The 15,224-nt window shown below is 45.5% G+C and overlaps 2 protein-coding genes across 6 annotated transcripts in view; both read left to right on the top strand.

Moving 5' to 3' along the window:
- LOC121916417 (septin-2) overlaps positions 1-6,681 on the top strand; it is an 88,408-nt gene extending 81,727 nt beyond the window's left edge. For 3 of the 4 annotated variants that reach the window (XM_042441443.1, XM_042441442.1, XM_042441444.1), the window contains exon 13: positions 5,819-6,681. The gene's annotated coding sequence lies outside the window, so the exon portion shown is untranslated. Of the gene's footprint in view, positions 1-3,640; positions 3,771-5,818 lie in introns of all 4 variants that reach the window. The other variant, XR_006100872.1, reaches the window with a different exon arrangement.
- A 3,848-nt stretch (positions 6,682-10,529) lies between these two features.
- SEPTIN5 (septin 5) overlaps positions 10,530-15,224 on the top strand; it is a 59,558-nt gene continuing 54,863 nt past the window's right edge. The window contains exons 1-2 of one of the 2 annotated variants that reach the window (XM_042441439.1): positions 10,530-10,689; positions 10,846-10,856. In XM_042441439.1, coding sequence (XP_042297373.1) covers positions 10,647-10,689; positions 10,846-10,856 — 54 coding nt within the window. In that variant the 5' untranslated portion in view covers positions 10,530-10,646. Of the gene's footprint in view, positions 10,703-10,845; positions 10,857-15,224 lie in introns of both variants that reach the window. The other variant, XM_042441441.1, reaches the window with a different exon arrangement.

Below are 15,224 nucleotides of genomic sequence, written 5' to 3'. Positions count from 1 at the left end.
CAGCCAGGTTGAACCATAGAAGATGTAAAGTCACTAGGAAAGGTTCTGCTTGAAATACCTGAAAGTGGTGTGGTTCCATCACGCCTATAAATACCTGGCAGAGCTTTTTTGGTGTGGCCTCCTGATCTCAAATTCCCCTTGTTGTAGAAAGTTTTCCCTTGCCTCCTCACTTGTGCCTTGTGCTGAAACATGTCTTTAAACAAGTCTGGATGGCCATTGGTCTGATCCTTGATGGAGAGTTCCTCCATGGCAGAATGGGGTTGGACTGGGGGCCCTTGGGTCATCTTTTCCCAACTCTACGATTCTATATCTTTGGAGGCTGGTTTGGCGTGTAAGCGCACGTGCGTTAGGAAGTATTTTAATGTGAGGTTCTTCATCACGTGTGTAATTTTGGAATTTTTGCCTTTAAGATATTTGCACGTTGTGATTTTGCCTGTGTTATTACATAGGCTGCTAGCTGTCCTGAGCCTTGAGGAAAAAGGGTGAGGCATAATGGAGATGAAGGATGATAACCATACATAAAACAGAAAGCCAGCAAGTGCCTCTTCCGTTCCTCGTGAAAGTAAAGTTACAGTATAACATGTGAACGAGCAAATGAAGCAACAAAACAAGAGCCGGTGAGCTGTAATGGTTTGAATGTTGGCTAAGACTATGAGAGACCAGGCTTTGAATCCCTGCCTCAGGCCATGGAAACCCACTGGGTGTCCCTTGGACAAGTCCCAACGTCTCAGGCCTAATGAAGGCCAAGGCAGAACCGCCTAGAAGAAAACTTGCAGAGAAAACGCAAGAGAGGAATTGTTTGAATGTTTGGGGCCCGAAGTCTGGGGGGGACGAGGGTTTTGAATGCCCACTCAGTCTAGAGAAAGTGACTGGTGGAAAGGGACTGACAAGTCACCTTGGGGAAGGCCATGGCAACTCGCTAATAAATCTGCCCAGAAAACCCTAGATTAGGGTTGACATATGGCAGAGGTGACTTGAAGCACAAACAGAACAACGAACCATAGGAGCATAGAATTGAAAGAGACCGCAGGGAAATCCAGTCCAACCTCCCTGCTGCCATGCAGGACTCTCATCAAAGAACCCTGACAGATGGCCAGCCAGCCTCTGCTTAAAGACTTCCAAAGAGGAAGACTCCAGCACTGCCAAAGCGTGTTTCCACTGTCAAACAGCTCTTAATTACGGGTCAGGAAGTTCTTTCTAATGTTGAGGTGGAATCTTTTGCTTGTTGCTTGCATTTCATGGCTCTTGTTTTTAGTCTCAGGAGCACAGAAAAAAGCTTGCCCCATCCTCAACATGACACCCCTCAAATACGTAAACAGGGTTATCATTTGATGCCCATTGTTGATATTCAAAAATCTGACTCCCCTGCGATTGCCCACCTCGCCCTGCCTAACAGCAGATCTGTCCTGGCTTAGGCAAATTGCCAGTATTGCCCGCAGAATATATTCTTGTAGAATGGGCGGAGGTGTGGCTCTACGTTCCGGCAATTTGATCCTCACTGCTCAAAATGGAGGACTGTTGTCCTCTGTGGCGTTTTGGGGAAAAGGGGCAATGTCCCATTTGCTTACAAAGAGGTAAACATGAGAACTGGCTGCAGTAGCTCACTTCACAACACACACACTGGGCTCCCTTGCACCTTGACAAAGAAGCCTGAAGCCACTGTCTAAGAATGGCCTGAAAACCAGCATCTCCGGGGATTGGAAGGGCGTTCTTTGTCCTGCATGCTGTATCCCATCTTGGTAGCTAAGCAAACCCGCCGGCATCTGTACTCTTCAGCATGCTCTTCAAGAACATTTGTGAGCTCTCTACAATCGCATATAGGTTAATTAGTGTGTGCAAATTTTGGTGGGCAAACAGAGGCCTGGGGATTGTATCAGGGTACCCGTAAGCCATGTGCGCTTGAACATGTCTTTAATGGATGCTGCTGCGTGGGAGGTTGTTGGAAGTTGTTGGATTGCAATCCCAATAATCCCGGACGCTCAAGGACAGATTTTGGATCCATCTCCCCCTATGACTGCCTCCCCATGCCCTTTTCGGAGAGCCAAGTGGGGGCAAATCCCCCCAAAACCCTGATTTGTCCATCAGGGTTTTTTGGGGATTTGCTCCCATCTTCTGAGGTAAGATGTGTGGCTGGTGCTGTGCTCTAGACTTGTGGTATGTGCACGTGGTATATCAGCAGCCCAAGCAGTTATGTTCTTAAAAGCCTTCCATTGCGGGTGAGAAAAGGTGCTGTGTAATTTTAAAAATACATTAACTATTTAATATTGTGCTTGAAAGAGGATTTAGGGTTTACTTTTGTATTAAGCTTTTAATCCCTGAGGTAGAAACCAACACAAAGCTCTCATTCTGAGCAGAGCAAAACTAGGCATTGTCTCATGACTTGTGATCCATTTTTGATTTGTCCTCATTTAGCTGATATTTTAGATGCATGTAAACATGGGGCATGTGGTGGTTTGCTGTCGCCGGCAACCCTTTTCATACTGGCCCAAGGAAAAGATGTGTACGGATCTTATTTGGGTACATTTTGAAGAAAACTAACCTGATCCATGCCTCCTGATCGAATATGCATGTCAAAGCACATTTATTTTTCAGATTTCACATTTCTCTGAGTTTTGCAACGTCTTGCAGTGTCTTTGAAAGACACTGAAACATGTATACAATTAGATATTTTACACTGAGACACATGAAATGCATATTTTACACTAATGTACATAGAAATATGGGTATTTTACACTAGGGTATATAGACTTTGCTTTAGCCCTCTGTGTCAGCCCATTGTTTTTAAAATGACCCCTCATATCTGCTGTTCTACAGATGAAGCCGCGCCTTGAACTGTAGATTCAAATATTGCCTCTGGAAGTGACCGTCCCACATATTCTGGCATTTGCCTGTGTTCTTACCTGGAGCGTTCAGCAGTCTTTCCAACCCAGCTGGATAAACAGACAGGGAATGAGAAATGGCTTATTGCTAGAAGTCTGCAAGAAGCAATGTACCCTTGAAGTTATAAAATGGCTCAGTGGGTCTGAATCAAAACATAGCGGCTGTAATCCCTTTGGCACATTTGAAGGGACATAGTCCGTTTTCTTGATCTTCCTATAATTTTGATGTGGCTTTAGTGAAGAGGTCCAAGGGGAGATCTGTTACCTTGTTAGAAAAACAGATATGAAAGAAATTTGGACTCCTGTGGGTGCCTTTGATGGGACGGCCATTAGTTAGCCATGTGTTTACTGATTACTAGTTATTATGGTGATTTTGATGTTTAATTTGTGTTTAGTGATGTCTGTTACCTGCCTTGGGTGCTGTTTGTTATTAATGGAAAATCGGGATACAAATTTAATAATTAAAATTCTGGCTCGACAACAGCAGCATACTCAGATGCCTGGACCTGTAAACACCGTCAGTTTCCCAACCCTGGCCCAAAGCTTCAACTGTTTTGGGACCAATTTAGGTGACTGTTACCCATCGCAATCTGCCTACAGTTTGACCTCCTCTTTGGTTTTGTCCCTGCCATTGCCAAGCCAATGCTGGCAGAAGCCCAGCTCCTGTTCCCTAGCCCAAGTACACAATCCAGTTGAACTCAAGGCACAGAATTCATTCCTGCAGGGTACTGCTGATTTGTTTTTTCTTACTCCGAATTCAGTTAGGCATCCTACTGGAGAAGCAGAAGTGTCAGCCCACAACTGGTCAACTAGTTTCTACTCTTCAACTTCCATATCTATCTGTGAACCACAGGAGGGCTGCTGAATGAAACATTCTCCGTTTGTGCTATGGTTGGCATGGTTGTATTTTTTAAAGTTTGTTTTGTGTGATGACAATGGGGAACAAGGAAGGAGGATTTGCTACCCAGAAAGTCAACTTGGACCATCCTCAGCATGGATCGCTGTGAGGATAAAGGGGAATAAGAGTCATGTATTCCATCTGGCACTCATTGGAGGCAAAATTAGAGGTTTAATATAACAAATAATAAAGACCCCTTTAAAAAGTGGCAGCCACTGAGAGAAAACGTGATATTGTAGCTCTGCTATCTCTGTAAGTGTATATGGTAATGCTGCCTCTCTTTTTCAAGTAAGACAACATTTCTGGGGGAAACACAGTCCTAATTATACGCTTCTTTCAGTTCTTTGGTCCAGGCAGTGGACGCCTGGCCTGATTCCTTTGCCAATATCTCAAGAATTGGATTCCTCTTGCCTCCCTCTCACCCCGCCTTTGCCCTGTTTTTTCAATCTGGACAGAGTGCCTGGCCTAGCAGAACTGGCACTTTCTCAAAGAAAGTGGAAGAACAACATGCCTGTTGCTGGACTGAGTTTGTGCCTAATAAAATCCAGTCTGCCCTGGAGCACATTGAAGTCGCATTTTCTCAATTTTACTTTGCTTCCTGTGAACTCGCAGAGTAGGCTCTTCCACGCCGGGTTGTTTCTGTTTTGTTTGGGGGATTTGCAATGCTCAGATGTAGAGAGGGATGGATTAGCAGTCATCCTACATAAGCTGCAAGGTAGCATCCAAACCAAACAGGTATCTTGCAGAAGAATGGTGTGATCTGAGAATCTTCTGAAGTTGGGAGCTGTGGTCTGCTTCTAAATTTTTCAAAGATAGTGAGTTGGTGGAGGGTTGACTACAGGGTTGTAAGTTAGGTATTGCTTTCTCAGCTCTGGAAAGAAATGTGTGGCATTGCTGAGAGCAGGTGTACCTCATCTAACTAAGGGGTCATTCACACATTGTTTTTATTTTTAGCGAAATGATGCCAATAATCTCATGCATTCCAGATTTGTTATTCATATTATGGAACTGTATCTATGCACATCTCTGTGAGTTCAGTTGTTCACACGTGTCAGCACTCAAATAAAGATGGAGTCGATGATATGAATGTATTTGAAGCACATTCAAAGCATGCAGAGTTTTATCCTGGGTCTATTTGCATCGGTTATTCACACAGCGGAGAATACGAATCTTTTAGAAAAACCCTGGGGAAAAAACCCACAATAGATTATCCTGGGTTGGGGGGGGGGTTTGGCGGCCCCCCCCCCCCAAAAAAAACCTTAATCAGATGCATTCGAAATGCATGTGAACAACAAAGGTTCAACCCAGAGTCTACCTGGATCATTTTCCTTGTCTAAATAAACCCCTAAGAGTTCCCAGTTTGCATCTCACCCCTGCCATGAACTCCCCTGATGGTTTGCTTTCAGCTCCACTTTGCCCTTCTTCAATATGGCAAAGCTGTAGTAAGTAAGAAAAATAAATAAAATCTTACATACAGGGTTACTAAGCTAGAGGAACAAATATGCCTAAACCCTACTTAGTTTCGAGTAGAGTAGACCCACTGAATTAATAGGATGTATTGATGTATTGACTCTCCATTTCCATTAACTGATTAAATCGGTCTTTTCTAGCCAGAACTAACCAATTGGGTTCAGGTTTTAGGCTGACTTGATCAAGACAGCCTCTTGTTTCTTCCAGTCCAGAAAGAGCTTGGAAAAATGCTCTTTTTTGGGAGGCTGCACTTCCTAGTGGCTGATTGGGGAATTCTGGGAGTTGTAGTCCAAAAAAGGAACTTTCCCTAACAGTGGTACCATTGACACACTGAGTGCAGGCAATGCCAGCAAACCTTGGTGTGTATACACCATTCACATTCATTATGTGAGCACATCTGTCCAGTCCATGAATCCAAAATGTGAGAAAGTATTATATTTCAGTGTTTGGTAGTGAGGGCTCTGGGACTGTTTTTTGTTTTGTTTTGTTTTGTTTTTTGTGGGGAGAGGAGGAGTAATAAGTCCATCTGCCAGCCTTCTAAACTCTTTCATTTCTCCCCTCTTTCTTGCAGTGGTTACCCAGTGCTTTTAAAAATGGATCAGTGCTTTATACGAATCGGGACGATGACACTAGTGAACATGAACGAGTCGTGCATTGACGCATGGCTGGATGCTACGAGACGCAGCTGAAAGTCTTGAAGATCATGTTGGAAAACAGCCTCCTTTCCCCTCAATGTATAGCTCTCCTTAATCATGTTGCTTGTATCCTCCTTCTTCCTTGTGCTAATGTTGTGCTCATGTTTATAATGTGGGACCTGTGTTCCCTTCTCTTTTTTAAATCCCAAAGCTAATATGCCATCCGATATGTACTACTAGGCTATGGAAGTAGTTTGGTGAACCATGTTTGTCCCCACCTAGGATAATCCTCGATACTTTTGTATCTTTTCTTACTAAAAGACGTGGTGACCTGTTTGCCGCAAATGTGTATTATTTGCGCCATATCCATTTGTTTAAACATGGCAGAAATACTGCATAGCTTGTTGCTAGTTTATAGCATTCCTCTCTCATAGTTTGTCTCTCAGCTATGCTTTAGCTCCCCGGGGTAGACTTCTCTCTGGTGCTTTTCGTTTTTGAAAAAGAAAAATGGTACTGAACATTAAATCTCCAGCAGATTGGTGATGGGAGAGGATCAGACATCCTTTTACCCACAATGCCTTAAAATCATGAAAATGGTCTTACATGCCAAATAATCTCAGAGGCCTCCTGTGTGTTCTGCCTTGAATTTTCAGGCGTTAAATTGGGAACACTTTCTGTTGGAGCTGGGTCTTGTTTTGTTTCCCTATTGAGAAAACAATGGTATGTACGCCAAACATTTTATATGTACGATGGCACTAACTTCCCTGTAGTTTTGTAATAAATGGAATAGACATGAGAAAACAGGGTGTAACTTTTGTCCTTATTGTGTGAACAGTGCAAACAGCCTCTGCATGTACAGGAGCGACTTACTATAGGATATGAGTTGGGGAACATGAGAGGGTGGCATTCTTTTTAAAGCAATCCATGGTTTCTTTTACACGCAAAGCTGTACACACACCCCTCCAATGATTTAAACCAGGGGATCTCCTATTATTATTATTATTATTATTATTATTAAGAAAGGATAGCTTTTTGTGGATTTTTCGGGCCATGTGGCCATGTTCTAGAAGAGTGGCCACATAACCCAAAAAATCCACACAAAACTATGGATGCCGACCATGAAGCCTTCGACTTCACATTAAGAAAAGACTTCAGAAGTCCTGGAATCTCATTATGTGGTCAATACGGAACATAGCCAAAGCATCTTTTTACAGCTATCCAAGCTTTGCTTAAAAACATCCCCTAAGGAATAGCCCACCACCTCCCAAGGTAGTAAGTGCTATTGTCAAATAGTCTTACTACAACGGAGTTCCTCTTAAATTTGAAATCTTCTCAGCAGTTTCCGCCCATTGGTTCTAGTCCTTCGTCCTAGAGCAACAGAGTACCAGTTTTCAAAACTATAGCTGTCTTAGTCTGTAGAATCAGTACGTAGGGATCTTGCAGCACATTTGAGACTCGCTGAAAAATGTTGGCAGCATGAGCTTTCGTAGACTTTAGTCTACTTCCTCAGATGCATTTGGGAAGTAGACCTTAGTCTATGAAAGCTCATGCTGCCACCTTCTTTTTTTCTGTTAGTCTCAAAGGTGCTACAAGATCTCTTTACATACTGAGAGTACGAGTTTGTTTCATTGGCTGCATATGAAGAAAACAATAATGGCTCATTTTAACCAGGATGGGGCAATGTGTGGGTCTAAAGCTGCTCCCATTATCCTTCAACATTGGTTATCCTGGCTTGGGTTGATGGCAGTTGCAGTCTAACAACATCCAGAGGGCCACAAGTGGTCCATCCCTGCCATTAATCGTCTCCAACAATACTTTTCAAACTCTTTCTCATAGGATTTGGTTTTCAGATGTCCCGACATTCAGGTCCTCATTGCCCTTTGGATATGCTGTCATTTGCCTTTATGTCTTTTCTTCTAAACAAACCTCAGCATTATCTGAGTCTCTATTAGATGTATATTTTCCATGGCTAGACTACCAAAACATACAGGAATTGGATTATTAGATCTTGTCTGCACTTTTTATTGTGTGGTGCTCTCCGTAATGATTTGTGGTTGTCTAGCCTTTAAAAATCAAAACGAATATGGAAACCATTACTGATTTCTCCGCCTCTCCTCATCGATCAAGTCAAAACAAATCGGGAACTTGAATGGGTTCGAGTCAGATGTTGGTTGCGTACTTGTGTTGTGATGGCCAGCTACCAGCTTTAGAAGACTTGTCCTCTTGTGGTATTTTGGCGGAAGTGTTTTGCGCAAAAGTAGTGAGAGATGGGCAGATTAATGGCTGTAGCACCTCCCAAAAAATCATATTTGATGAAGACAGTGCTCATTCCAACATAGTTAGCTTAAGTATACCTTAATTTATGAAAGACTTTTCCAAACTCTTATTTTACGCAACTCAACGCGTTTCATTTCATAGTCTTCCAAGGCATCATCACGTCAAAAAATAGTTACAGAACATGCTGTTAATAGGTATATGGATGCAAATCAAATTGCCTGATAGTGTCTCAGATTATCTTTCCATCTAGGACAGTGTTGTCTACTCTGACCGGCAGTGGCTCTCCAGGGTCTCAGGCAGAGGTCTTTCCCATGATCGACCAGTAGCCTGTTTATTATTATTGTTGTTGTTGTTGTTGTTAAACTTTATTTATATAGCACTGTAGATTTACTCTGACTCAAGGCTAGGCAATCTATAGCCTTCCAGGTCTGTAATTCCCATCAGCCCTAGCCAGCATATGCTGGGAGTTGCAATCCGACACTGAAGTGCCATAGGTTCCCTGTTGGCGTCTGTCATCAAGTCATTTTTGGGTCTCATTCCCACTACCTTTTAAAGCGGATCACAATTTGGCTCGAACCGGTTCAAGTGACCCTGGTTCCCACTTAATCCGAATCGCCATGCGCTAAACTCATTTAACCCACGTCTTTTTGACGCTGATTTTCCCCCGCATCTTTTTCGATAAATCGATTCTGTGCAGATGTGAACCACAAGGGGCTTGGAATCGATTCAGATTTGCCCTTCTGCCGGCTGGAACAGAATCATTCTGAATTGATTCATTGTGAATGCGAATCACAAGTGGGTTATTTTGATGCCAGAAAATGACTGAAAACGTGATTGGGGCAAATGTAGTGGGAACCAGGCTCCGATGTCAAATCGATCCATCGATTCAGATCGCACACCGATTTATCTGTAAGTGGGAATGGAGCCTTGATTTATGATGACCTTAAGGCAACCCTATCCCAGGGTTTTTCTGGCCACATTTGTTCGGAGGAGGCTTACCTTTGACTCCCTCTGATGCTGAGAGAGTGTGACTTCGCCCAAGGTCTCCCAGTAGCTTTCCTCATGCCTCTCTTTCCATGTTTCCCCTCTCTCCCTAAAGAAACAAACCAAGAAGCCCCCAACATTTTGGACATCCTTTACTGCTAAGGTGGCAGAAATAACGTAATTTGACGCATGGAGCCATGGCGGTTAAAGCGGTGTCAAACTGGATTAGTTCAGCAGTGTGGATACAGAGCAGGACATCCACTCAATCAAATCCTAATGTCCTTTCCAGGGCAAATTCCAGGCAAGGCTTGTTGTTTTTGTATCGCACCTAAGAGGGCTGACACCCAAGAAATACATGTTGCAGAGGCCAGGGTCCGTTCCTTTCCAAACCTGATCCTTTTTATTATTATTATTATTATTAAAGGAGTGATAAAGCTGCCAGCCTTAAAAACCAGCAAGCTGCTAAAGGCAGGCCATGTATCCAACAAAGAGACATTGGAAAGGATGGTCTTGGCTCCTTGCCTTCGCCCTGCAGAGCTGGATGATCGACGGTTCAATTGGCGCCGCGGCTTTAATAACGAAATTGAATATGCAATTGCACCCCGGGAGGCTTTTTATTGGGGCGTTTGCTTGGATAGGTTTTTAATGGTTTTATATTTTCAACTTCGTGGTTGTTGCCCGTGTTCAAGTCGCTTTTGACTTCTGGTGACCCTCAGGGTGGGCCCAGTCGAGGGGTTGTCTTGGCAAGAGTTGCTCAGAGGAGCTTTGCCATGGCCATCTTTTGAGGCTGAGAGAGTGTGACTCGCCCAAGGTCACCCAGTGGGTTTCCTCGGCCGAGTCGGGATTCAAACCCTACTCTCTAGTCGCAGTCCAACCCTCAAACCTTTACTCTTTACTCCTACTCCTGTAACAAGCCTCTTAGTCCTTACTCCTGTAAAAAAACCCTCTTACTCCTTACTCATCCTGTAAAAACCTCCTCCTCCTTTACTCCTTACTCCTCCTCCCCAGCCCTGGTTGCAGTGCAAGGCTGGCTGTGTGTGTCTCTCTTTGCCTCCCTGTCCCTTCCCCAGGGCAATAGAATCAAATTGCTTTTGGGGTGTTTGCATGTACAATAGAGTAACAGGAATAAATAATAATAGTAATAATAACAACAACATTGCCCAGCCCTGGATCCTACAGCTTCTACAGTGCAGTGCCCTGGAAGACTGAGAGAGCAGCAATCTGGAGGGAAACCTCCCTGTCCTGGCAAGGGAGGGGGAGGGAGGCCCAAGAGAGGGCTCCCTGTTTGTCTGGGGGCGGGAGTGGGCGGGGCTAGTCCGCCGCTGGCCCCGCCCCTGGCTTTAAAAGCCCCCTCCCTTTTGGCTGGGCTGCTGAATGCAGCAGGCGCGGCTCGGGGGGCGATCGGGAGGAAAGCAGGCAGGATCTAGTAAGGGATCCAGGGGGATCACCGGCGATCTGTAGCGTGGCTGCCCTTCCCTGCCTGCCCTGAGTCTTCGGAGCAAGATGAGCACAGGGATGCGGTACAAAAGCAAGCTGGCCAACCCAGGTGAGCATCTCAGGTGAGGCCAGAGAGCATCCTTTGGGTGTATGTGAGTGTGGAGGGGGGACCATCCAACTTGGCTTCTCACCTTGCCTTCTCTCCTTGTCTTTTTCCTTCCCTCGATCCTCCTCTGGGCATCCTCTCTTCCCATCCTGGGCACAGAAGAAAAACAGGTAAGGGGGCTGCCTCTCTGGTCTCCAGGGATGGCACTGGGGGAGATGGGCAAGGAGGCCAAGGGGGGGTGGGTGAAGAGCCTCTCCTTTGGTTTGGTCCACAAACTGCGAGGAAAGGAGGCTGGGCAGAACATGTTCCAGACATCTCTGGGTGCCTTCCAGTCCTTTCGGAGGCTGAGAGAGTGTGACTTGCCCAAAAGACCCCCCCCCCCATTCCTCTGACCCCATTGTGAGTCTCATGGGGGGAAAGGCAGCAGAACCATTGGCCAGGCCATGTTCCATCACTCTCTGGTGTGTGCCTTCATGTCCTTTCAGAGGCTGAGAGAGTGTGACTTGCCCAAGGACCCCATGCCTGTGGTCCCATTATGTGTCTCATGGGAGAAAAGGCCATAGAGCCATTGGGCAGACCGTGTTCCAGACTTCTCTGGGGGTTGATGTGTGCCTTTAAGCCCTTTCCAACTTATGTAGACCCTGTCAAAGGGTTTTCTTGGGAACATTTGTGCAGAAGGGGTTTGCCGTGGCCATCCTCTTAGGCTGAGAGAGTGTGACTTGCCCAAGGCCCCCATTCCTGTGGTCCCGTTGTGAGCCTCATGGGAGAAAAGGCCATAGAGCCATTGGGCAAATGTTCCACACTTCTCTGGTGGTGGTGGTGGTGGTGTGCCTTCATGTCCCTTTCTGACGGCGAGCCCTTCACAGGCCTCTCTTGGGAAGATTTGGGCCAAGGAGGTTTGCTGGGACCATTGTCTGAGGCTGAGAGAGTGTGACTTGCCCAAGGTCACAATTCCTATGGTGCCTCCTGAATCCCATTCTGAGTCTCGTGGGGTAAAAGGCAGCAGAGCCATTTGGCAGATTGGCTCGCCAGAAGGCGGAAAGGACTGGAAGGCACACAATACTTCTCGGGTGGCAGTTGTGTGCCTTCAAGTCCTTTCTGACTTCTGGCGACCCTATTGCAGGGTTTTCTTGGGAAGATTTGTGCTGAGGAGGTTCGCTGTGACCATCCTCTGAGGCTGAGAATGTGCCCCTTGCCCAGTGGGTTTTTATGATCGAGCAGGATTCAAACCTTGGCTTCCAAAGTTGTAGTCCAACACTCAAACCACTATGCCGGACTGGTTTGTGTCACAACTGTTGCCATTACCTTTGGTGATGGACGAGAATTATTGTTTGCGAGTAACATTAGCACAAAAAATAATGACTAAGGATTCTGTATGGTGTGGGAGAAGGTCAGGGCGTGTGTGACACTATGAGTTACCGCTCTTGGTGATGCCAACCCTAGGGATGCCGTGCTTGACAAAAATGTTCATGCCCCTCCACAAAAGTAATACCACATTTGCAGATGAAGAAGCCTGATTTTGGAATCACAAATTGAACCGCATCACAATACAATATTGCTGGTGAACAAGCTGAAGTTTCAAAAAAGATAAGCTTTTAACTCAGTGCATGAAATGCAAATCTGAATTGAGCAATTGGATTCTAATTTATTCAGCAAAATAAAAATGAGTGTCACTCTTTGTCGCACCCCCTGAAATTGCAACTCACCCCCCCAGAGATGAATTCACCCCGGGTTGGGAACCTCTGGTTTAGGGCAAAATTTGGGCAAGGAAAGCCTGTTTGGGGACGCTGAGCCTTCTCACAGCTGCACAGGTCCACCAACAAACAGAACCAGAAATATTTAGAAGAATATGCACTTTTAAAAAATTAAATGTTTTATTAAGGTTTGATTTTTGCTTTAAAAAAACGAGAGAAAAAGCGCAACTGGAAAAAAAAACACATAGCAAAAGAAAAAATTTACAACAAAAATAACCAACATAACAGATCAGCCCCTCTTTCTCACTCCCCACATGATCTGTTTGACTTGCCGCATGGAAGGCTACTTCTGATTTGGAAACAATTATGCAAAATAAATGAATAAATAGTATGGTGAGGAGCCCTAGCTGTTTAAAATGGCCATCTGTCAGGGATGCTTTGATTGAGAGTTCCTGCATGGCAGGGGGTTTGACTGGATGGCCCTTATGGTCTCTTCCAACTCTACGATTCTATGATTCTCTGAAAATGCCAAGGGCCCTGCTGGCTAGTGTCCAGCAGAAAGATGGCTGAGGGAATCCGGAGCAGCCGAGGCCCACCAAAACAATCCCACGGGGTCCTCAATTTGCCCGTTGCCGGCATCTGAACTGGGGATGGAGTGAGGCTAGGTAGCACCCCATGCATGTCCTGGTGCCAGGCTGAGGCTCTGAAGCTGAGATGGGAACTGTGAGAAGGGAGCCTTCCCTTGGGACTGAGGGAGCCAAGGGATGTCAGTCTCCCTTCTGAACAATGGGAGTGTTGGTAATGTTGCAGGTTTTGGCAGTTGTGTTTTGAAGAATGGGTCCACCACATCCCCGCCTGGGCTTGAGAGGGTCTGAGATGGGTCAGTGGTTCCTCCTCAGGTGTCTTCTGATGTTGCCTCCTGAAGCCTGGGCTTGACAGGGTCTGAGATGGGTCAGCAAAGCCTGGCGCTACATCATCAGGAGGTACATGAGGAGGGACCACTGACCCATCTCAGACTCTCTCAAGCCCAGGCTTCAGGAGGCAACATCAAGAGGCACATGAGGAAGAACTACTGACCCATCTTAGACCTTCTCAAGCCCAGGCTTCAGGAGGCACATGAGGAGGAACCACTGATCCATCTCAGACCTAGGGGTTCATTTCTTTCAGTGGGACAGCCGTTTTGCCCAGAAAAGCACTCCTGGCGTACCTCTTTCTCCTCCCTTTTCTCCTTCCACTCTTCATTCTGGTCCATTGCTGTTTCAGCATCGCATCTTCATGCCTGGAGATGCATCCGTCTCTGGAGATCCATCCGGGTTGGGGGGATGTAAGGAGGAGGCAGTGAAAGGGGATTTTGAAATCTTTATTTTGCTTCCCATTCCAAAGAAGAAGAAAAAACCCTCTCTCTCTGTCTGTCTCTAACAATGGTTGCTTATATGTTACACCCAACGCAGGTTTTGTCTGTTTACACAGATTCTGTACGCGTGACTAGCCATTTGCAGAAGATGTTCCCCCACGAGTACATTTGGCACGGATAGCTTGATCAGTCCACTGGTAGAGCTGAAAGCCTACTCTTACGTTGTAAGGGACATGTATACAAGTTGTCTGTCCATGAGTTCAGGTGTTTGTGGGCACAATGTTCTGGCGAAATTGAGATGTAGCTCTAAATATGGCGTGTTTGTTATTTCATGTTCAAGGGCATGTTGGAATGTGCTTATCTTTGAGCAAGCATGATTTTCTTGTTGCCATAATCCTCAGTGTTAGCAAACTGGGCACTCTTGGGCCCTGCTGAATTATAAATCATTCCTTCGGGAGATACAGGGAGAGGCGAAGCCACGGTTCTTGGCTTCTTGAACTCTGGTGTCCTACAAAGAATGTAGCAGCCACTGGTCTTAAATATTAAATAAATGAAACTTGGTTTGTTAGCTGGTATTGTAGGATGGGTGAGCATGTGTATGAGTAAATTGAGATACAGAGGCCCTCACCGTTTTTCAGCAAGCATTAGTTCAGTCTTCTCCACCCCGGTGGCCCCAGATGTCTTGGACTGCAGCTTCCATCATCACCACTCCAAGCTTAGAAACTGTACTGAATTAGTCAGTTTGTAAGGAACTGGAGGGCTCTTTATGTAGCGAGATCTTGTAGCACCTTTGAGACCAAATGAAAGAAAGAAGTTGACGGCGTGAGCTTTCGTAGGCTTCAGTCTAATTCCTCGGATGCTTTTGGTGTAGGGCTCTTGGTTGATTTTGCTGGAACAAACATGGTTGCTTCTTTGGGGAAAAATGCACAAGGCTCCTCAAATGCTTTGGAGTAACAGTTGAAGAAAGGAGAGATCTTGTAGCACCTTTGAGACTAAGTGAACGAAAGAAACTGGCAGCATGAGCTTTCGTAGAATTCAGTCTACTTCCTCAGCTGCAAATGCTGCCAATTTCTTTTGTTCAGTTAGTCTCAAAGGTGCTACAAGATCTCTCCACAGACCGATTCTACAGACTAACAAGGATATTTCTTTGAATTCTAGCAGGTGGAGAAAGGGTGCAAGAAATGGGGCAATAGTTTCAGGTGGCTGATGTTGGGAGGTGGCAATAAGAGGTTGGGGGAGACAGCTTTACAGCAGGGCTGGGAAAATGTCGATCTTCCCAGTGTTAGTGAACTAATGCTCCCATCTCATCTCACCATTATTTGGGCAATTTGGGGCTGATGGAAACTGGAGTCCAATGACAACCAGAGAGCTGTAGACTCCCCACATGTGCCATACAGACCACTCTCCATTCCGTATCGTAGCCTCCTGTTTTCAAGTGGGTAGACTTCAAACATACGGGATCTACTCTGTGTTCCCTCCCCCTTAGAAAC

The sequence above is a fragment of the Sceloporus undulatus genome, chromosome 10 (assembly GCF_019175285.1).
Source record: "Sceloporus undulatus isolate JIND9_A2432 ecotype Alabama chromosome 10, SceUnd_v1.1, whole genome shotgun sequence".
NCBI classification, from domain to species: domain Eukaryota; kingdom Metazoa; phylum Chordata; class Lepidosauria; order Squamata; family Phrynosomatidae; genus Sceloporus; species Sceloporus undulatus.
Note: the sequence above shows the minus strand (reverse complement) of the source record. Positions and strands in the feature narration are given on the sequence as shown.